Below are 21,905 nucleotides of genomic sequence, written 5' to 3'. Positions count from 1 at the left end.
CCCCTTACTTCCATCGTGTCTGATCTGGGCTGTCCTGCTTAAGTCATATCTGCATGTACAACCTCTGCCTCTTTAGCCTTTCGATTATATCACAGGCCCCTGCTAAGCGTATTTGAATTTCTCTGGGCTGCATACATTTTGAAGATACCGATGTTTATGGAAAAGCAGTTTTGTTTGTATTTGAGGGGTTCTTAGGTAACTCCGCTAACACTCCACCAGCGAAACAAAGCCACCACAAACTGGGGACCAGCTGAATGAAGATGGCCTTAGAGAGTTGTGTAACAAGTTACCCAACTGGAGATCTTGGGGCAGACTGATGATGAGAAGACAGGGGTGTCCGCTGTGGCTGATGTTGCTGTGTGACCTGGCCATTTGGGGACTGTCTGACAAAGTTCAGTTAATCACCAGGGTGTGTTTTTTTGTATAACTGTGTACCACAAAGAAGTGTCTTGACCCTTATATATTGTTGTGGTTATTTCCCATGTATTTTCACCAGCGTAGTGGGAATTGTCTGTTTTTGTTGGCCAACTTTTATTTTATAAAGTTATACTTGGCCTTTTTTCAGTTGCACTTGTCCTTCTTAATAATTACTAGATCTTTGCATTAAAATTGCCCTGAAGACTAAAACATCTCTAAATAATTATTTCTTTTATTAGTGTGGATGGCAGATGTGAAAGACAAATCATTTTAAACTTGTTAGAGCCTGTTTCACAGACGGCACTGATCCCCTTTTGAAATTAATATATAAGCTAATTTCCATTTTCTGCCTTGGGCTGTTATGTATGCCAGTGGTTTCAGGTGTTACTTAGCTGTGATGTTCTGATGCCTACATACTTCTCCTGGTGGTTAATATTTTTCCTTTGGAGGATGATTTTTTTTTTTAATTGCATGATAATCAACATGTAGATGTTTGATAGGTATTGTTTCCTGTCACTATTTTGGGTTTATAAACACAACAGAGATCAGAAGGAAGAAAGGGACATAGGAGAAGACAATGAGGAAGAAGATCCTAAGTGTAGTCGGAAGAAGAAACCGAAATTATCTCTGAAGGCCGACTCCAAGGAGGATGGAGAAGAGAGAGATGACGAGATGGTTAGTATCTCCCGTGCACCTACCGGGGGCACCGGGTGCTTCCTAGGAGAATAGCACCTGGTCAGAGGCGCTGACTTCCAGTGGTGGTTCCATGACTTTCTGTGTTTCCATCCGCGAGTTACCTCCCTACCCTCTTCTGGGTGTCACTGTCCACCATTCAAAATGAATGAATGAATCTTCAGTCCCTCTCAATAGCAAAAATGTCAGTCCCATTTTGGTAAATTACAGACAGATCCCATAAAACTATGCCAGTAGGTAGAAAATGGCAGATAAATGTCAGGTATATTTAGGGGAAACTAATTCAGAATGTGCTAATTAAGGCATAAATATCCTATCCCTAAAGTATATATAATGGTCCTATGTGAAAAGAGAACTTGGAAAGTCCTGAAATTGAAGACTTCCCCTTCACATCGGTGTTGACCCACCATTGTTTGCTCGTCTCTCTCCTAGGAGCTGGGAACACAGGGATGTGTGGCAGTGGGAGAACAGGAGCTCTCTTCTCAAGGACACCACATTCTTTTAAGGGGATAGCTAATAAACAGGAGACACAGCAGCCTGTGATAAATGCTATGTGAGAACAAAGTAGGGCATGAGGATTGGCTCACTCCTTTAAGCTGGGCTATCAGGGAGGCCTCCCAGAGAAGCTGGCAAGAACAGTGTGATCTCCAGAACAAGAGGGAGCCCCAGCTTTGCCAAAAGACTGAGGCGCCCTCCCTGGCAGTGGAATGGCTGGGAAGAGCCCCTAAAGCAAGAACCTGTGTGACATGTTTTGTTTGAGGAAATAAAGAAAGTTTAGTTGAGCCTTAAATATCAAGAGAGAGTAGAGTAAGATGAAGCTGAAGAGGTTCAGGCCATGTAAGGCTTCCTGAGAAACCAGACTTAGGGGGTTTCATTCTGTTTTGTGTGTGATGGGAAGCCATGAGCAAGTTGAAGGCAAAGGAATATGATGACATGATTTATGTTTTAAAGCAATGGCTCTAGTGTTGGCATGTGAAAGTGAGAATGAAATCAGGGAAACACTCAGTTTATTGCAGTAGACTCATTAAGAGGGCTAGGGAAGATAGAAGTCACTGGATTTAGGGTAGATGTTGGAGGCTGTCTTACCAAGGTGGTGAGGGAGAAAGAAGGATCAGGAATAACTCAGGTTTTGGCTTAAATAATTGACTGGATAATGACGTCTTTTATTGAGGATGGGAAGGCAAGACTGGAGTACAGAATCTAGAGTCCACTGGCTTCGTGGGTTTGAGACGTTCATTGGGTATCCGAGTAGAGATTCCAGGTGGGAAGTCAGATACAGGGGTCTGGAGTCAGGGAAGAGGGTTGGGGCTACAGACTGGGGATATTGGGTAGACAGATGATATTTAAAACCCAGGAAGAGGGATTCAATAGAGAAGAGAAAGGAAGTAGGTTGGAGGAGACACCAGCAAAGGGACCGAGAAAGACGGGCCAGTGGGGTGTGAGGGAAATCCACACACAGTGGTCAAGGAGCTATAAGAAGAAAGTGTTCCAAGAAGGCAGGAACGGTATCTGAGTTGTTGCAGAGTGTGATTCTTGGAAACGTTCTTATTTTGTAATGACCTCAGGCCAAAAGCAACACAGTTCTCAAATGACCTGTATTCATTCTTTCTTTAAAAGTTACGAAGTGAATTGAAGAAAAAGTACAAAAAATAATAATGCTCTCTGACAGCTCTCTAACTTTTCATTGGTGCCAATTTCATGAGCTTTTAAAATCATAATTTTCCTTTCTTGCTGTAGGAGAACAAGCAAGATGGAAGAATCCTGAGGGGTTCACAGAGAGCCCGAAGGAAAAGACGGGGTGATTCAGCTGTACTGAAGCAGGGTAAGTTGATGAAAGAAAGATTTTACTTGTGGCTTTATGAAGTGGAAAATAATTCACACAGGTAGACATTTTCATCTTAATTGGAATGTACAGGATGGTAGTGAAGGTATTGTTTTGTGTTTTTTTTTTAAATTTTGTCAATAAAAATCAGAGTTTTGAAGAAGTAGGTAAGGAAAAAAATGGAAATTAGTAACTTCTGAGTAGTGTCCGTTCAAACTTGAAAACAGCTTCAGATATTTTTCCACCAAATAGTTTTTTTTTCTACTTTTGCACATTGATTAAAACCTTTGTTCTTGTTCATTTCTTAAGACTTCAAGTTTTCAGTGTTTCCTCTCAAACCACAACCTCCTGATGGGGAGCCTTTTTTTTTTTTTTCCGATCATTGCTCCTCAGGCAACACTTTATTTTCACGACGAATCCAGTCCTTAGACCCTTTCCTTTTACACTTGACTGGGTGACCTGACCTCCTTATTCATCATGGCCCTGAGCTCATTTCCACAGACGCCCACTAGATTTTGTCTCACCTTTCTGATGCGTCCCATCTGTCCGCCAGCCCTTCGTGTCAGGTCTGCCCACTGAAGGCAGCCCCGCCGCCGACCTGGCCATTCCTGTCGTCCCTGCAAACTGGGGCGGGAGACCAGTGTGTCTCCTCACCGCGTGGATACATTCCTTGCCCATTCCTCTCTCAGTTCCTCAGACACGGCTTCAAGTGTTTCTGCCTGCCTCAGGCACACAGCCTAACTCATATTCTGGGGGGAGATGACCTTCTGTTTTACATCACTGAGATGATAGGGGGTAAACTCCTCACTCTGCTCTCGGCCACACCAGTGTTTTAACCTTTCTCTTTCCTGTCTTCAGAGCCCCAGCTCTTCTGGGACCTTGTTCTTTCAGTCATTTATTTTTCCCCCTTAGGTGTTCAGAATTTCTTTTTTTCTTTTCATGGGCTCCATCTTAGCGTGCTCAAATCTCGCCCCCCCCCGGAATACATTTTGCTATTATATTCTTCCTTTCATTTCTATTGTTTATTAAATAAATCCACAGTAAAATGGATATTGGCTGGTGGCATACTTTTATCAGTTATAGATTCTTTTGCAGCTCAAAGTCTGGCCCTTGCTGAATTGGCCATCCCCTCCCTTCCCAAATTAGCGGCCATTTCCTAAGCACTCCTTGCTCTGGCCTCTTCTTAGTCCTCAGCTTCTGGATCTCAGGAAACATTTTTGGATCATCTTGTTTCACGATACTCTTCTGTCTTGGTTCCCTGTGTTGTCTCCATCATTGATTCTAAATTCTTCTCCTCTCTCTTTTGCCATCATAACTGCTTATACACCACAGTTTACTCCTTACCTTTGTTTCTTTGGAAGAGGGGCCAGGAGGAGACTGGGAAGTACCAGTCATGGAAGTAAAAGAAGATCCCAGCATAGTGGTAGTTTGGAAAGTGAGACTTCACAAGATACATCTCTGACTTCTTACATCTGGGAACCCTAGCCTATTAGTCTCACTTGCTTTTCAGGTTTGCCTCCTAAAGGAAAGAAAGCCTGGTGCTGGGCATCCTACCTGGAGGAGGAAAAAGCTGTGGCAGTGCCCGCGAAGCTCTTCAAGGAGGTACAGGCCCTTCTAGAAAGCATTGTCTGCATTGTCTGTAAGGGCATTGTCTGTAAGGGCAAAGGGTCTGGAATTCTGATCTGGAATTAGGATTGATGTCTCCATTGTTTTTGTAGGAAATGTGACTTGGGATAATTTCTCAAACATACTGTATTTCATGAGTGTATGTATGTGGAGGGGATAGTGCAAGGGCAGCTAACGTTAATATAGGCTGACCACGCCCCCATGCCCCATGCACAGACACACGTCGGGACACACTTGCTCTTTTCTCTTGACATTTACCAGGCTCCCACTCAGTAATTTTAAGAGGGATACCTCTACTACTACCGAAAAGCTCATACATGAAGAAAATCTGGCATGAAATTTCATATCAACATTACGGCGTTGGGAGAAGTGAAAATGGGTTACTGAGGTTTATGTAATATCACAACAAAAATCTAAAAGCAGGTTATTGTATTCTGTTAACTGTAATAAAAACATTTTGTCATGAGTGACTTAAGCTCAGTTAGAAGTATAGCTACCAGGTGTGGTTCTGAGTAGCAGCTGCAACCACTGGGCTAAACCTGGGGTCAGGAAGACTTTTCTGTAAAAGGGCCAGATGATATATATTTCAGACTTTGTAGGGCATCTGGGCTCAGTTACTGCAACTCAGTTCTGCTATTGTAATAAAAGCAGCCTTAGACAATATATAAAGGAAGGGCTATGGCTATATTCTTGTGAAACTTTATTTATAAAAACAGGTTGTGGGCTGGATTAGACCCATAGAGTGTAGTCCACTGAACCTTGCTTTAAATTATTTATATTTAATCATGGTGTGTAATAAATCCTCCATTGATACCTTGTTAGCTATGCATTCACATAGGCAGTTTTAAAAACATGATGAATAGTAAATGTTACGATGATTACATCTACATTAAGAATATTTAAATGTAATTGTAATTACATATGGACTTGTTCTATATAATTATTTTCTGTAAATTTGATTCTTTGTAGAATAGATTTTTTTACATTAAAAAAAGTTTAAGTACACCTCATTACTTGAATCAGTGAAACAGCCTTGTAATTGACACTGTAAGAGCACTAGAAACGCCAAGTAATTCTTAAAAATCCAAAAGAAAAGGACCACCAAATAATTCAGTGGAAAATTATCAAAGACTATAAAAAGGTCAAGTAATGAGGTGTATATCTGTCACATATTAACATATATCTTAATACTGTGTCCTCTAATAGAGAGCAACTTATGGAAAAAAATAAGATTAATACATTAATTAACTAATAATTGATATAAAAGAATGATGAAGAAAAAAACAATGAAGGGAATCATGATGGAATGATGGAATCCTTCCAAACTAAGTCAAAAAAAAAAAAAAAAAAAGAACATCTCACCCAGTGTGTGTGGCATGTTATTATTTGGTTGAAGATGGGGAGGACAGGATCTGTATATCTACTGCTTATTGGCACATACAATTTTCTGGGAAGGGGATGGAAGAACTGGTAGCAGTAATCACTTATTACGGGGAGAGGCAAATCTGGGACCTAGAGGACAGGGCTCTGAAGGACTTAGCTGTTTCATTGGTCTTTATTTAAGAGTGGTAATTAGTCACATTTTAATTGGGCTCTTCGGACAAAATACTAAAACCAGTGTCATTTTGCATTTTAGTATCAATCCTTTCCATATAACAAAAATGGGTTTAAAGTTGGCATGAAATTAGAAGGTGTGGATCCTGAACATCAGTCTGTGTACTGTGTCCTCACTGTGGCTGAGGTAAGCCTTGCCTTGTCTTTACTTTTGCAATAAGATGGTGATTATGGGGTTTTAATAACGGGAAAAGGTTCCATTTGGAGTGCTGATACCGGGCATCATACTTCTTGTTTTGTGTATTAACTCACTGAATCTTTATAAGAATCCTATGCAGTTCATGTGTTTTCATTCCTGTTCTGTAGATAAAGGAACTGAGGCTCAGAGAGGTTAAGTGATGTTTACAAGGCCACACAGCTTCAAAGTAGTAGAAGCAGGATTTGACCCCAGGTCCTTCTGACTCCATCGCTTTGGTCATACTTGGTTCTTTAACATAGGAACCAGACCAACCGGGGGTGGAGGGCTGGTGGCCCAGTCAGTCCTATGTCTGCCTTTGGCTCAGGTCATGATCCCAGAGTCATGGAATGGAGTCCTGCATCCAGGCTCCCTGTTCAGTGGGGAGTCTGCTTCTCCCTCTGCCCTTCTCCCCCGACTTGTTCTTTCTCTATCTCAAATAAATAAATAAAATCTTCAAAAAAAAAGAAAAAGAACTAGACCAACAGATATTTACATATCTTTTAGTATTTCAAGGTACCTCTGTGAAATTTTTTGAGAAAAATTGTTCTAGTCTATTTATATATTTATTTTAGTCTAGTATATTATAGTAGTATATTATACACATAATACACTAGTATACTAGTATATTACGGAGAGCATTTCTTAGAATTTATTGCCACTTGGATTTTAACTGTATGTTCCAAAGGACTTTCCATAGCAGTAAATAAGCATCTCCCTTGTTATTCGAGAATGGTTAGTGGTCCCAGCTCTGCGCTCTTGCCTCAAGCTTCTTGACCGGCTTCTGCAGAGCAGGTGCTCCTGGAGTGTTTAGAGGTCTACTGTGTTGTGTGCTCCCACATGAACACATCTGCTGTGCTAGAGGCCAAGGGATTGAGAGGCTGGACTTCTATCTGAGAGCCCAAGGCAGAGAGTGACGCAGCTGAGGCCTCCTCAACCCCTGTGAAATTTTAACTCAGAACTTCCCCAAGAGCAACCCTCTAGACAGTTGCGTGGCCTCAGCATTCAGCACGCGTTACATAAAGTGAGTTCTTACCGGCGTTCCAGGGAACCTGTCTCTGCTAAGTATGAGTTGAGGAAGGCTTTTCTGGCTTTCTCCCAACGCAGCTATTGGTAGAGAGGAGAAGCTGTAGACCTCCCTCTGTGTACCAGCCTTGGCCAGCGCTCACAGTCTGCAGCGCTCTGCAAAGGCCGAGAGCCAGCATTCAGGCAGCGGACAGCGGGGCGTCACCCTGGGACTCTGCTGGGGCTGCGTGCCCTGTGGGAGCTGACTCTGTCCCTGTTGGCCCTCCTTGCTGATGCATGCTGGTACAATATAAAGAACGAAGAGAGGGCATGGATATGTGGGAAAATCAGTCTTCGTGTAGTATCTTTGCGCTTCTAATATAACTGGGAAGAATGCCAAAGCACGGCAGCTCAGTTCTTTCTAGAGAAGGCCTTTGCCTTTAGATTTTGTCATTTAGTGCACTTGCTTTTATGGCTGGTCATGAGGGCACTTTGATGAACATAGGCTATGTCACACTGACTGTCCATGTTTATTTGTGTACCAAAATCAATAGATTTTGTTTTATTTTGTAAACAAGTTTTGTACAGAGATATTCTGGGTATTTTGGATTTCTTTCTGTTTTTCTAGTCAGTGAGCCTGCCTTACCTATTTCAGGTTTGTGGATACCGGATAAAATTGCACTTTGATGGCTACTCTGATTGCTACGACTTCTGGGTAAATGCAGATGCTCTGGATATTCACCCAGTGGGGTGGTGTGAGAAGACTGGCCATAAACTCCATCCTCCCAAAGGTATTGTCCCTTTTTTGTTTCATATTTTAAATGCTGTAAAATCTTCTTTCCTTATACCGTGATTTGGAATTTTTAAGAATTCAGACTTTATTATGATTCAGGTAGACCCTAATTTCAAGCTTATTGTTTATGAAGAAAAATAAGTTCATTAAAGTGAAAGAAGTGTAGAAAGTAGAATCCTTTTTAATGATAAACTATGTTCATGTACTTATAAATGTTATAAAATAACATTGAACATTGAACTATGTTCATGTACTTATAAATGTTATAAAATAACATTGAATTGATACTTAATTTTGAATACAAATTTCAGTGACAGATTTCTTTCATACACACACCCGTCCTTCCCCACCCTCCCCCTCCCCACACACACAGCTGACTCTTGAATAACACGGTGGTTAGGGCCACCATCTCCCAGCACAGTTGAAAATCCACGTGTAACTTTGATTCGCTAAAAATGTAATTACTAATAGCCTGCTGTTGATCAGAAACTTTACTGGTAATATAAATAGTCAAATTAACACAAGTTTTGTATGTTACATAGATTATATACTATCTTTTTACCATAAAGTAAGCTAGAGAAAAGGAAACATTAAGAAAATCATAAGGAAGAGAAGATATGAGTAAGTGGACCCATACTGTGCAAACCTGTATTATTCAGGGTCGAGTATTTAGATCCTTGAAAAAACACGTTTGAAAATTTAGTTCTAACCTGTTGACATGAATAAGTTTACTTACTCATATTTCATTATATAGAAAATCTCTAGACATTATGCAGTGAATTCACGAATCTTACTATTTTAGGAGATTGGGAGGGAGAATGTAGCCCTAATGCTGGTTTGAGTGGAGGTTGAATTCATAGCAATTACTTTTTTGTTCCTGAGTTCTCTATACTACCGTCTGCCAGTGATTCTGCCTGTTTCATTTTTACCTAAAGATCCAAGAATAACAGATAACCATCTTTTTCCAGTCCATCTCTAGTGTATTTCATAATATCCTGTTTCTTTCCTTTTCAACTGTTTCATTCAGTATTGCTTACTTGGTGTCAAAGATCCAGGAGACCAGTGTGGTATTTTTGGCCTGTTTCAGGGCTCTCGTTTTTTCACGGGCTAGCCATCCTTTGGTTTTTAAGTGAAAAATTAATGGCAGAATGGTATTTTCAGATGACTGAAGGATTAAACAAAAACACGTAGAAAAAAATGAGGGTGAAAAAGAGAATGTGCAAGCCTTTATATAAATTGACCTCCTATATGTGGGGAGTTATTCGCTGTTCTTTTCGTGCTGCCTTCTGGACTTTAATGGAGGTAGAAGAGAGCACATGAGCCAATAAAATAAAATGCTCAGTTTCCTTTTTAAAGGAAATGTTGGCTTCAACAACATTAAATGTGAAATTGTGAGCATGAAGGCAAGGACATTTCCATTATTATAATTTGCCAACATCCTTTCTTCATAAATCTTGAATTGTCATTCTTGTGGTGATAGACTAAGAAGATTTTATCTGTTTTATTACTGTTTTCTCCAGTTTCCAACTTGTTCCTGCAAGTGAGTTTCCCAAAATAGAACAGGTGAGGGGAAAATAAAGATTTTGACTCCCCCGCTCACTCGTTGACTGTGGAGCAGTTATACTTAAATACTGATAGAAATAGCCTGGTAATAAGCAGACCAGAGCACAATACATATTTATTACCTTTTATTTATATCCTTTATCATTCATTCAGAGTTGGAAAAATAATACAATTTGTTGGAAATAAATACAGCCTGTGTAAGACAATCCATAGTTATGAATTATGAGTTAAATTTTGTCTTTTTAAAAAAATCAATTGTTCGATTTCAGCACGTTGGAGGTATAGCTAAAAGTGGGAATGGAAAATTAGGTATGAAACATTTTTACATTTTGCTCAGTCTGTGTATATGTGCTTATCCAAGGTTATAAAGAAGAAGAATTTAATTGGCAGACCTATCTTAAGACATGCAGAGCTCAAGCTGCTCCCAAGTCATTGTTTGAAAATCAGAATATAGTAAGTACATCCAAAATACTTTTCCTTTCAAGGGAAGTGACTTTTGATGTTTCACAGGATAAACTAAAAGTGATACCAAGAGACTATAGTAAATTTTATTGTTTTGGTAAATAAAGCACTCTTAGTTAAACTTTAAAATTAGCTTAAAATTATCATGAATACATATTTTATAGCCAAATCATGGTTACTGTGTTTTATTGAAGGGTGGAAGGCAACACAGGAAGGAAACCCTGGTGAATTTACAGTAAAAGTACATAAAAAATTAAATTGGGATATTTTATTGCTAGTGTCCATTCTTGGAGTGCTGTTCACATGGGATTCGTGCAGTGAAATGAGGGTAGCCCTGTTGGGATTTGCATGCTTAGGGACAGTGATTCACCTTCCTTCTAGCGAGTAGCTTCCTCTTGCCATGTAACAGAAGCAAAGTCTGGATGTGTATGTATTTCCCATATTTTTGACTTGTGTTCTCACTTTCCACGCTGTGTTCCCTGTTGCATCTCTGAGGAAGCCCAACACGTTACACTCCTCTTCCTTGGCCCCGTTCTGATCTAACTGGAATTAACAGAGAGCAGGCAGGTGGAAAGCCAAAATACCATCTAATAGTTAAGGGCTCAGTTGGAGTACATGCATGGCCTCTATCTGTTGACAAATGAGCTCGTGGATTCTGAGACCTCGAATTACGATGTAGTGGCCCTCTGCCCCATCCCCCAAGCCCAGGAGCACTGGATTGGGGCAGACCTACACCCCGCAGGGACAGAACAAGCCTGTAGAGGGGTGGAAATTCCATGCCCTGTAGACCAGTTTGCTCTTGTGAGTGGGACCACTTCCTTCTTCCAGATTCACCAGTAAGGTAACAGTGAGTGAGAATGTAGAGAGAGACAATAATATTTCAGTAATGGGGTTCCCTCCAAATGGAAATGAATATTAGGACGGGGTAGAAACTTTCTCACCCAATCCAAATACCTTCTGTTTGTGAAATGGTTTTAACCAGTTGTTTCAGGCATTGGTCTGATGGCTAAACAAGTCTCTGATCGAATTGAACATAGGCCAAGTTGAATTAGAGAACTAAGAGGGCTGTGTGTGTGCGTGTGTGTGCGTGCGTGTGTTTAGGTAACTAATAGAGCTAATGAGCCAGATCATTTTTTAAAAAATCTCTTAATTGAGAGGAGAGCTTAATTACTGATATGTAAATACCATGTTGTCAGTAGGTATTCTCTGTCAAGACAAGGGAGGGAGGTCAGTTAGGTGGAAAATTTAGCAGCCTGCTCCAAGATTCCTAATCCCTGTCTGGTTCTCTGAGGATGCGTTCAGTCGGGGATTTGATTAACTGCCTTGAACCGTCATCTTAAATTCTGTGCAGTGCTGGCATACAGCTTAATCTTGAGCAATGGGTTTGATCTCCAAGACGCAGTTAACTTTCCTATCCCTAAATTCTTCTACCTCAGAATATGAAAATATTTGTGGTCAGAGCCCTGGTAAATAATTTCAGGACTTAAACGTATCGTCAGGGTATCTGTGTACCTTTAATTCATGCTCCTTCTATTCATCTAGGACATATGCTAGCATTTTCAGATACATGTTATCTACACTTCTGTAATGAGAGCTGGATAGTTACAGTAAAATGAGAGATAACAGTTGTTTTGCTTAAAGTAAGTAGAATAGTTATCTCTGTGATTAAGTCTGGGCAGAGGATTTTTTTAAGAAGGGCAGAAATGACTTGGGGTGTTATGATTGGCATAACTGATATCCCAGTACATCTCTCCAAGTTAGGATAATTTTCCTCACACAAGATCCTAAGGAATGTTTATATTTTAGTGCACCTCAGGCACTAAATCTTATTGAGCTGTTATTGTCTTGGTTCCATATCCCAGATGGCTGATCATGTTTGGTGTTTGTTATGTTAAAAATTATTTTGAATGGCCATGTGTGTTCAGCCGTTTGTTTTGCTGCTTTTGTGAATAATATCTGTAGTGTTAGGTAAAAGTTGTTGTAATAACTTGCAGCTTTTCATGTCTGAAGATGACCTACTTTCAGTAGAGTACTCTTTAGAGAGATCGCTTCAGAAATGGGAGTGAACTTGGACTGACTCATACACATTTTTAACTTGATTAAGTGCATATTTTGTGTGAAATAATTTTCATGATTAAGTCTGTAATCAAGAACAAGAAAAACAAAAAGGGAACTGTATGGTGAATTAAACTTGCCTAACTAGTGGAATTGTCTATCTAGGGTGCCAGAACACATACTGAAATTGATTAAACTCTTTGAGGTTATGAGTATTTTGGTCTGGAGGTCCAGATATCCGCCTAGTGACTTGGGTGTACCAACAGGACATTGTTTTATCATTGCTGCTTGTTGGAAAGCGACCCTGCTTGAAAACCAGTACATGCTCTTTAAATAATGTGAAGGCGGCTGACGAACGCCAGGGCCTTCAGCGGGGAGGTGTAGAGAGGGTACAGATCTAGCTGTTAAGTGTGTGCTTATCTCTAATTAAATCTGTGTGTTTCGTAGACAGTGATCCCATCAGGCTTTCGAGTTGGAATGAAGCTCGAAGCTGTAGACAAAAAGAATCCTGCATTCATCTGTGTTGCTACGGTAACAGATATGGTGGACAATCGTTTCCTGGTACATTTTGACAACTGGGACGAGAGCTATGACTATTGGTGAGACCTTTTCCGTTGCTGTGTGCTGTCTGTGATGGGTGTGTTCAAGGCTACCAGGTGCATGGAAACAATACTAATGCAAAGCTCATGACTAAAAAAATAGCAGTGCTTTGTCCCATTCTTTGCCATTTCAGATTTTTAATTTTGCACCTATTTCGTATGGCACGTATTTCTAGATAGTATCCTTCAATTCAACTTCATGACTTGTATTTTCACTCATTCCTGCTGTGGAAGTGTGGTTTACCCCCCATCCAACACATGTTCATGTGGGAGTGCCCAGAGATGCATACTTCCCCCTTATCCTGGGTGTCCTCTGTCATTTTCTGAGAAAATAATTTTCCTTCATATTTTTATTCTCAGTAACTAATTCAACCATTTTTAATTGCCAAATACAAATATATTAATTGAGGAATATTCTTAATCCTTAGAGTTTTGGGACATACTACATAAAGTAGTAGGAGCAACATATTAGAAAATCATATACCTGTAATTCTAATAAAGCCATTATATTTTGATTAAGCAGTTGAAATAGTGATTTCCATACCTAATTCAAGTTTATTGATCATTACAATTCAGTTTCCTGGTGAAGGTCATTTCTGAAGTACTTAATTCCTTCCTAGAACACTGGCAGTGAGAACATATCTTTATAAAATATGGCCAGCGTTACAGTATCAATTGAATACTAATTTATATAGGTGTTGCTGCGTTTCAGGAAAGCTTGTTTCCTGACCTGACTTTTCAGTATGCATACATTTAAAAATTCAGCTGAGTTGTCAATCATTTCCATTACTCCTCAAATTGGATTCTTAGAGACCAGTTTTACTTACAATGTTTTAAAAAGGAGAGGCATTGAATCCATTTGCTATTCATACTTTTTAAATGCTTCCTGTTATACATTACATGTGTTTTTTACAGAATTTCTTTTAAGGGTAGACAAGCAGTTCCATTATTACACCACACAGAGTCTTGTACTTCTGAATATTTTCGATGTGTTTTTCCCCAGCTTTTTTCTGCAAAGCATAATTTTCCCCATAGCGTATCTTTTCATTCTGTTTGCAATAAAAATTTTTGAAATATAGACCATTTTAAGCCTATACAAAAGTAGAATAATAGTGACCTGTCTGGGGGCGCCTGGGTGGCTCAGTGGGTTAAGCCGCTGCCTTCGGCTCAGGTCATGATCTCAGGGTCCTGGGATCGAGTCCCGCATCGGGCTCTCTGCTCAGCAGGGAGCCTGCTTCCCTCCCTCTCTCTCTCTCTCTCTCTGCCTGCCTCTCCATCTGCTTGTGATTTCTCTCTGTCAAATAATAAATAAAATCTTTAAAAAAAAAAAAAAAAAATAGTGACCTGTCTGCAGCCACTTTGCACCATCAAAAATTATCAACTTAAGATTCACTCTTGTTTTCTCTGTATTCCTTCTCCTGAAATCCCAACTTCAGGATTCTTTTTTTTTTCTTTTTTTAAAGATTTTATTTATTTATTTGACAGACAGAGGTTACAAGTAGGCAGAGAGGCAGAGAGAGAGAGAGAGGGGAAGGGAAGCAGGCCCCCTGCTGAGCAGAGAGCCCGATGCGGGGCTCGATACCCAGATCCTGGGATCACGACCCGAGCTGAAGGTAGAGGCTCTAACCCACTGGGCCACCCAGGCGCCCCTCAGGATTATTTTGAAGCAAATTTCATATAGCATAGCATTTCATTAGTGTATATTTCAGTGTGTGTCTTTTAAAGATAGGGATTCTTTTTCCCCAGATTCATTGTTATAAATGCCATTTTGCTATTGACATACTTAAACATTCTTCCCAATTATCTTAGTTTTGTGGTTTTTTGTGTGTTGTTTTTTCCTTTTTTTTAGATTTGATGGTTTTAAATCCAAATGAGGTGTACTCTTCATGATTGTTTTGATGTTTCTCCTGATCTCTTTCTTTATAGATTCCTATTCCTCTCCTTCTCTACCCCTTGTAACTTTTATTGAAGAAACGGAGGTGCTTGTCCTGTTGAGTCTCCCACAGTCTGGACTTGTTGATTGAATTCTCATATTGCTTACCATGTTCATCTGTTCCTCATATTTCGTACTAATTTGTGGTTTCTGTTTCATTCAAAATTATCTGTACCTAACTTGAGTGAGGGCATCGATGAGAAAACATTTAAATTAAATTAAATTTAAATTAAATTGAGTAACACCATAAATCTGTTCTGAGGTCAAGTGTGTTTCTCCCTTGCTGTGTTTGATGTGCTCTGATGGTGACAGTAGCAGAGTGATGACCAGATCCATTAATAAAGTGATACTTCAGGGGCGCCTGGCTGGCTCAGTCAGAAGAACTTGTGACTCTTGATCTCAAGGTCATGAGTTTGAGCCCCATGTTGGGTATATAGATTATAAATATTTTTAAAAATAAGTGATACTTTAAAGCAATTATTAAAATTTGTTAAAATGAGTGCTTTTTGTTCTTAAAGTTCTGATTCATTTAGGGTGATTTTTATTTTTAGTTTTTGTCTGATTTAAACAAAATGGGTAAATGGTTATTTTTTTTTGTGGTCTTAGAAGTATTAGAGAGTTTTAAAAGTGTTAAGTTGTCATAAAATGTGTTTCCTTTAAAAATGTTCTTCTAGAAAAAATTAATGAAAAACCTAGAAGACTTTGTCACATTCATTTTTCTTTGATGCCAAATGCCTAGGGAATAGGAAAGATACTGGGTTCTTTTTTTAGAAAGAGCAGAGAAAAAAGATTTTTTTTAACACTGATTTTTGTGTTTTTATGAGCACAGACTAATTATTTTTAGGACAAAATGTACTTTGAGGATTTACTTATACTTTTAACTGTTGACATGAAATCATATTTTGTTCATTGTCAGAATAGGAGTACAGTGTGTTCTCTTTCTCAGTATGCAATTATGGCACATTGAAAATTGCTTAAATGCATTGGAATTTCTCCAGCTTTATTAAATATTATGTTCTTTGATCTTTGAATTTTGGGATGGGTTTTATCTGTATAAATTACTTGTTTAGGTATGTAATTGAGGTTACAAATAAGATTGCTTTCTGAATTTAAAATGGTTTGGAAATGAGATTTTTTTCCCATTTGGATTGAATAGTGATCTTACATCTTTTTTTTACCTTAGTGGGAGTTGGACAACATGTATAGTTGACCCTTGAACAGTGTAGGGGGCAGGAGTCCTCACCCCCAGTACAGTCACAAATTTGTGTGTAACTTTTGACTCTCCAAAAACTTAATAGCCTGCTGTTGACTGGAAGCCTTACTGATCACATAGCCAGTTGGTGAATTTGTATTTTGCATGCTATGAGTGTTATATACTGTTTTCTTCTAATAAAGAAAGCTAAAGATAAGAAAATATTATTAAGAAAATCATAAGGAAGAGAAAACACATTTATAGTACTATATATATTGGAAAAAAATCCACATACAAGTGGACCCATGCAGTTCAAACATGTATTATTCAAGGGGTCAAGTATATAAATCTGTCTATGTTTGTAGTAGTACAAATGCAATGAAATGTTTCTTCCTTCCAAAGAGGAAAACTGAAAATGTATGCAGAGTTGAAGTAGTTTTTACTAAAGGGGAAATAGTTTATGTTAGAATAAAATTTGCTTTACCTCTGGGTTTCCCATGTGCTTTTATTATTCTGGTAATTGCTAGCAGCTTATTTCTATCCCCTTGACAGTCATTAGACTTATTAGTAATCCTAAATAGCTTGGAATAGTCGAACTAGAAAGGACTTGAAAGTTGGGGAGCATCACCATCAAGGTGAGGGTGCCGTTGTCCTCCCAGAGCAGTGCCCAGTCTTCCACTGCCTGGAGACTGGGCTCCTCAGCAGAGCACTGGTGTGAAGGAGCCTCCCCTCCCTTCCCCCAGGCACTAGCAAGGAACCTTCCTTTTTTTATATTAACATATAATGTTAATTAGCCCCAGGGGTACAGGTCTGTGAATCGCCAAGGAACCTTCCTTTTAAGAAAAGTTATTTTCATGTGGTCTGGTCTTTTGGGAACTAGGAAGGCACAGTAGGACTTCACTGATTGTTGAGTAGAAAAGCTGTCATAATTGAGACTGCAGCTTCAGCTGTCCCTGAATTTCAGTCTGGTTTCCCAGTTGAGGCAGGGCAAGAAAAAATCAACAAGCAGATCTATGAAAAAGAAGAGTCAAGTTAGTGAATTAGAACAAACAGGGCGCTAGGGCCATTATCTCTAAGTGTACTTCAAACTTTGTTATTGTTTTTTGGGCGTTGGGGTTTTTTTGGTTTGTTTGTTTGTTTGTTTAGAGGTGGCTCTCTTTTATCTCCCCAAAGTAATGTTGAAAGTTTACAGCATGTTGTCCATTTCTGAGAGCAGTGTCAAAGTTAACAGGTTTGTCATCATTTGAGAAGCATGGGTTGATGGTGGTCACAGTTACAGAGATGAAAGGAACCTAGGTAGCTCTGCATTTCTTCCCTGAGGGGCTCAGGGTCTGGGGAGGGGCACAAACCATATCTTGCACCGTACATGGTTTGTGCTTAGTTTTTAGAACCAACCACTTGCTATCTAAGGTGGTGGGTAGGGGAAGGACTGACTGATTGAATGGAGGGATCTTGGGGAAGGTTTCCTGGAGGATCTGGGATTTGAGCTGGACCATGAAGGATGATAGGAATCAGTTCTTGGATGTTGGGATGGAATATTCCTGGCCAAGGAAAGCATGTGCTTATGTTTAGGCCCAGGCGAGCAAACAGAGGTATGTTTGGGGAATGGCAGCCCATCTGTTTAGTAAGTGACTTTACTCATGTCTAAGCTTTAGCTGCTCCCTTTGCAAAAGGGATAATAATATGTACCTCATGGGGGTTGTGAGGATTAAAATAAAAGTTTAAGAAGCAGAAACCGGTTTGCAGAAGGTTAAAGAAATGGCTACAAGGGACTTCAGGCAGAGAAGGTAGGTCCTGGAGGTGAAAACGGATTATGGGGTGTTGGGGGCGGGGGCAGTCAACAGTCAGGGTAGGGTTCCCTGCACAAAAAGAGTTTTGAGCTTAGTTTTCAGGCTGAAGAAATGAGGCCACCATGAGGAAGGTATCTGAGACTGTGGTCCTGTAGGAAGAGCTAACCTGGGGGAGAAAGGAGCTCCCTTCCCCGTCAGCCTGGAGAAGATGAAGAAATGATGGGAAAATTTGAGAGAAACATAATGATATGGCATCTCCTTTCCCTTTCCCAAGTTTCACTGTTAGTGAAAAATCACGTTGTAAGCTTAAAGCAAATTAATAATATTAAAAACAGCTGCTATGGGGAATGGGCTTGGAAATGAATTAGGGATGAAAAGAACTACTTAACTCAGCCTGATGATGTTTGGGGTTTAGTAGTGAAACACAGAGTAACGGAGGCCCCTGAGAATTGGCGCAGACCCAAACCAGGAAAGCAGGGTTCTGGGAAATAAAGGGAGTCATCATGCTCTGAATTCAGGGAGTAGGCAAGGCCAGAGAATCTGAACCACTACTGCTTGAAATGAAGACTTTAGTATTTTCCTTAAGTGAGCATCTTGAAATGTTCTTGTTTGACTCTCTGCCTAGATTTGCAGAGTCCGGAGCGCATGCATTTTGTTGAGCTTTTGGCTGTGATTTGAGAAAACAGTATCTCTTTCTTTTCACCTGAAAGTCTTGGTGAAATCTCTTAACCTCTTTCTGTTTTCATAAAATGAATATCTTAGCATCTACTCTCTTTATCATTATATTAACATGAGTTTTTCGTGAGTGATTTCTTTGGATTCTGACCTTTTCGAAGTCTACCTGTCGAGGTCTGACTGGATCTTAGGAGTCTTCATGAATAATTTTCACTCGCTTATAAAATGGACTTTTTTTTTAAATTAAGATTTATTTATTTATTTTTGAGAGAGCACGTGACCTTGTGCGAGCAGGGGGAGGGGCAGAGAGAATCCCCCAAGAAGACTCCCCGCTGAGTACAGAACCCAACACAGGCTCCGTCTCATGACCCTGAGATCATAATCTGAACTGAAATCAAGAGTCGGGACCCTTCACCAACACTTCACCAACTGAGCCACCCAGGTGCCCCTGAAATGGACTTTAAAAAGTATTTGACATGGACTTCCTTGATGATTTTTTAGAAACCCAAAAGAACGAAGGAGGGGGGGTACAATGATCAACAGCTCAAACATCTCACCAGCAGTCATTCGTCTATAATTACATTTCTTTCTGGTTCCGTTTCTGCTTTTGAACACTAGATGGGACTAAGAGATGACTTGTTTGACAGTAGTAGTAGCAGAAAGGATTTCACAGGCTTCCAACTTCATTCTCAATGAAGTGTTGGCTGATGGGCAGAGTGTGAGTACAATAGATGAAGACAGGGCCATTTCTGTTTTCTCTACTGAGATGGCTTCCTGTTGATTTTAAATGGTAACTTTGATCAGTATTTAGGCAGCCTTAAAACCTTACATAAGATTCGAGTAGTACAGGAATGTATCACTGAGATATACCATAGTATTTTTCTTAATTGCAGTTTATAGAGAAATGCAATAAAATCGAAAGAATTAGTAATGTTGCAGTTCTTACTGTAATCACCATGAGCCTCGCAGATAATTATAAAAACTATTTGCTAGCTGTATTAGATTGGGAAGAAAGAAATTAGACAAATGTTGTATATGTTTTCTTTTTATTATTTTTCATGAGCGCTTTGTGAATTATTTCCTTTCTCTAAAATAAAATAAGAATTTCTCTGAAATAGAGGCAATACATAATCAGTAATAATCCATAACCAAATGAGTGTCTAAGTAAAGAGTAGAGTATCTGGAAATAGAGTTTTATAGCCTTGTTTATATAATTTATAACAATGTTTTTATTTTATTCATTTCCAGTGTAGTTAACATACAGTGTTATATTAGTTTCAGGTATACAATGCAGTGATTCAGCAATTACACACATTACTCAGGGGTCATCAAGAAAAGTGTATCCCTAATCCCCTTCACCTGGTTCTCCCATGCCCCCCACCCACCTCCCCTCTGGAAACCATAAGTTTGTGCTCTATAGTTAAGAGTGTTTTTTGGTTTCCGTCCCCCCCCTTTTTTTCCCTTAAATTCCACATAGGAGTGAAATGTGGCATTTGTCTCTCTCAAATTTGACTTACTTTGCTTAGCATTACACTCTTTAGTTCTATCCATATTGTTGCAAATGGGAAAATTTAACTCTTTATGGCTTAATATTCCATTATATATATTTACCATATCTTTATCCATTCATCAATTGTTGGACACTTGGGCTGCTTCCATCATTTGACTATTGTAAATAATGCTGTGATAAACATAAGTGTACCCGTATTCTTCTGAATTAATGTTTTTGTATTCTTTGGGTAAATACCCAAGAGTGATTTACTGGATCATATGATATTTCTGTTTTTAATTTTTTTTAAAGACGTTATTTATGTATTTGAGAGAGAGATCACAAGTAGACAGAGAGACAGGTGGGGGTGGTGAGGAAGCAGGCTCCCTGCTGAGCAGAGAGCCCGACTCGGGGCTCAATCCCAGGATCCTGGGATCATGACCTGAACTGAAGGCAGAGGCTTAACCCACTGAGCCACCCAAGCACCCTGCTTTTAATTTTTTTAGGAATGTCCATATTGTTTTCCACAGTGGCTACATCAGTGTATATTCCCACAACAGAATGTATTTTAAGGAATTATATATTAAAATATATTTTATGAAATTATATCATTGTAAGATATGTACCAGTTTTGTATGGACTTAGCATTGACCTAGCAGTGTTTGTTTTGTTTTCAGATTTCTAAAATAATGACATACACATATATACATAACCCTAATACATAGATTAAGAGAAGTACTGGTGTGGGGAAGGGTGGTAGGAGATAACAAGTGAATAAAAGAAGAGAAAGGTAGAAACCTTTAACTGTAAATTTAAAGGTATATTTCACTGAAATAATTCTGAGAAATATCCACACTAAAAATTGGGGCTCAGGGCACCTGCACGGCTCAGTGGGTTAAGCCTCTGCCTTCGGCTCAGGTCATGATCTCAGGGTCCTGGGATCAAGCCCCACATTGGGCTCTCTGCTCAGCAGAGAGCCTGCTTCCTGCCCCCCACCCCTTCTTTGCCTGGCTCTCTGCCTACTTGTGATCGCTCTCTGTCAAATAAATATAAAATCTTTAAAAAAAAAAATGGGGGCTCTATCAACTCACTTTGATACTGTTCAGGGCTACTTATTTGAAAGTTGGTTTGTAAAGAGGTGACTATATATTGATCTCATTCACTTAGAGCATTTTTTAGAAAGTTCTTTGTTTTTCACTAGTCATAAGACTTTTTTACTCACCAGAAACTCTAGCCACTGTGTTACCTTTCTGACTTTCTTTTTCCATTCAGAGAGGAGTGTGTTGAGATTTCCTGATCTTTTAGGATAGACTCAGTGGATCTGGTTAATAGAGCAAGACTGGACTTCTTGGTATCCTTTAGACCAACATTTTCCAAACTGTGTTCTGCAGAACACTAGCGTTCCACATGATGTTAATGGACTGTCCACTAAAGCACTATTTTATAGTTAAATATTTTTAGGAAATGCTAGGTTAAATAATTTGAAACTTGTTTGTTTATGATATAACTTGACAGTCTTTAATACACTAATGATGCATTAAATATCTCAATCATTTAGCCCTGATTTTTTTAAGCTTCATTACACCCTTTAACTTTGAAAACTCCAATAAGAAATATTCTACAACTTTTTTAAAACAGATTTTAATTGTCATGTGTCTTTAGGTGCCTATACATTTATTTTATAATCCTGTTATAACTACTCCATTGTAACTGTAGCCTCCTCTGCCTTATATTGTGTTTGCCTGGCAAAATCCCAACCCTGGTTGAACTAACTTTGTGCCCACTTGAGTGAACTAACTTTGTGCCCACTATGAGTGATTGAATGTCGCTAGAGAAAGGCGCAACGTGCTCACTCGTCTAAAGTCCCATTCATGACTGCTAACCTCAGGTGGGCATTAATGCTTTCCCATAATCCTGCTCAACAGATTCCCGTCATTCTTCCAGATCACTAAAGTCCGCTCCATTGTTTCCTTCAAACCTCTCTCACTTCCTTCCCTACCCT

At 39.3% G+C, this 21,905-nt stretch overlaps 1 protein-coding gene across 9 annotated transcripts in view; it reads left to right on the top strand.

Moving 5' to 3' along the window:
* The window catches only part of L3MBTL3 (L3MBTL histone methyl-lysine binding protein 3), a 112,726-nt gene that overhangs the window by 32,206 nt on the left and 58,615 nt on the right, over nucleotides 1-21,905 (top strand). For all 9 annotated transcript variants that reach the window (XM_032339549.1, XM_032339540.1, XM_032339546.1 and 6 more), the window contains 7 exons: nucleotides 960-1,092; nucleotides 2,848-2,932; nucleotides 4,443-4,534; nucleotides 6,195-6,299; nucleotides 8,008-8,143; nucleotides 10,070-10,161; nucleotides 12,673-12,824. In XM_032339549.1, the coding sequence (XP_032195440.1) occupies nucleotides 960-1,092; nucleotides 2,848-2,932; nucleotides 4,443-4,534; nucleotides 6,195-6,299; nucleotides 8,008-8,143; nucleotides 10,070-10,161; nucleotides 12,673-12,824 (795 nt within the window). The remainder of the gene's footprint in view (nucleotides 1-959; nucleotides 1,093-2,847; nucleotides 2,933-4,442; nucleotides 4,535-6,194; nucleotides 6,300-8,007; nucleotides 8,144-10,069; nucleotides 10,162-12,672; nucleotides 12,825-21,905) is intronic.

The sequence above is a fragment of the Mustela erminea genome, chromosome 4 (assembly GCF_009829155.1).
Source record: "Mustela erminea isolate mMusErm1 chromosome 4, mMusErm1.Pri, whole genome shotgun sequence".
In the NCBI taxonomy this organism is placed as follows: domain Eukaryota; kingdom Metazoa; phylum Chordata; class Mammalia; order Carnivora; family Mustelidae; genus Mustela; species Mustela erminea.
The sequence above is the reverse complement of the archived record's forward strand: the minus strand, read 5'-3'. Positions and strand labels throughout refer to the sequence as shown.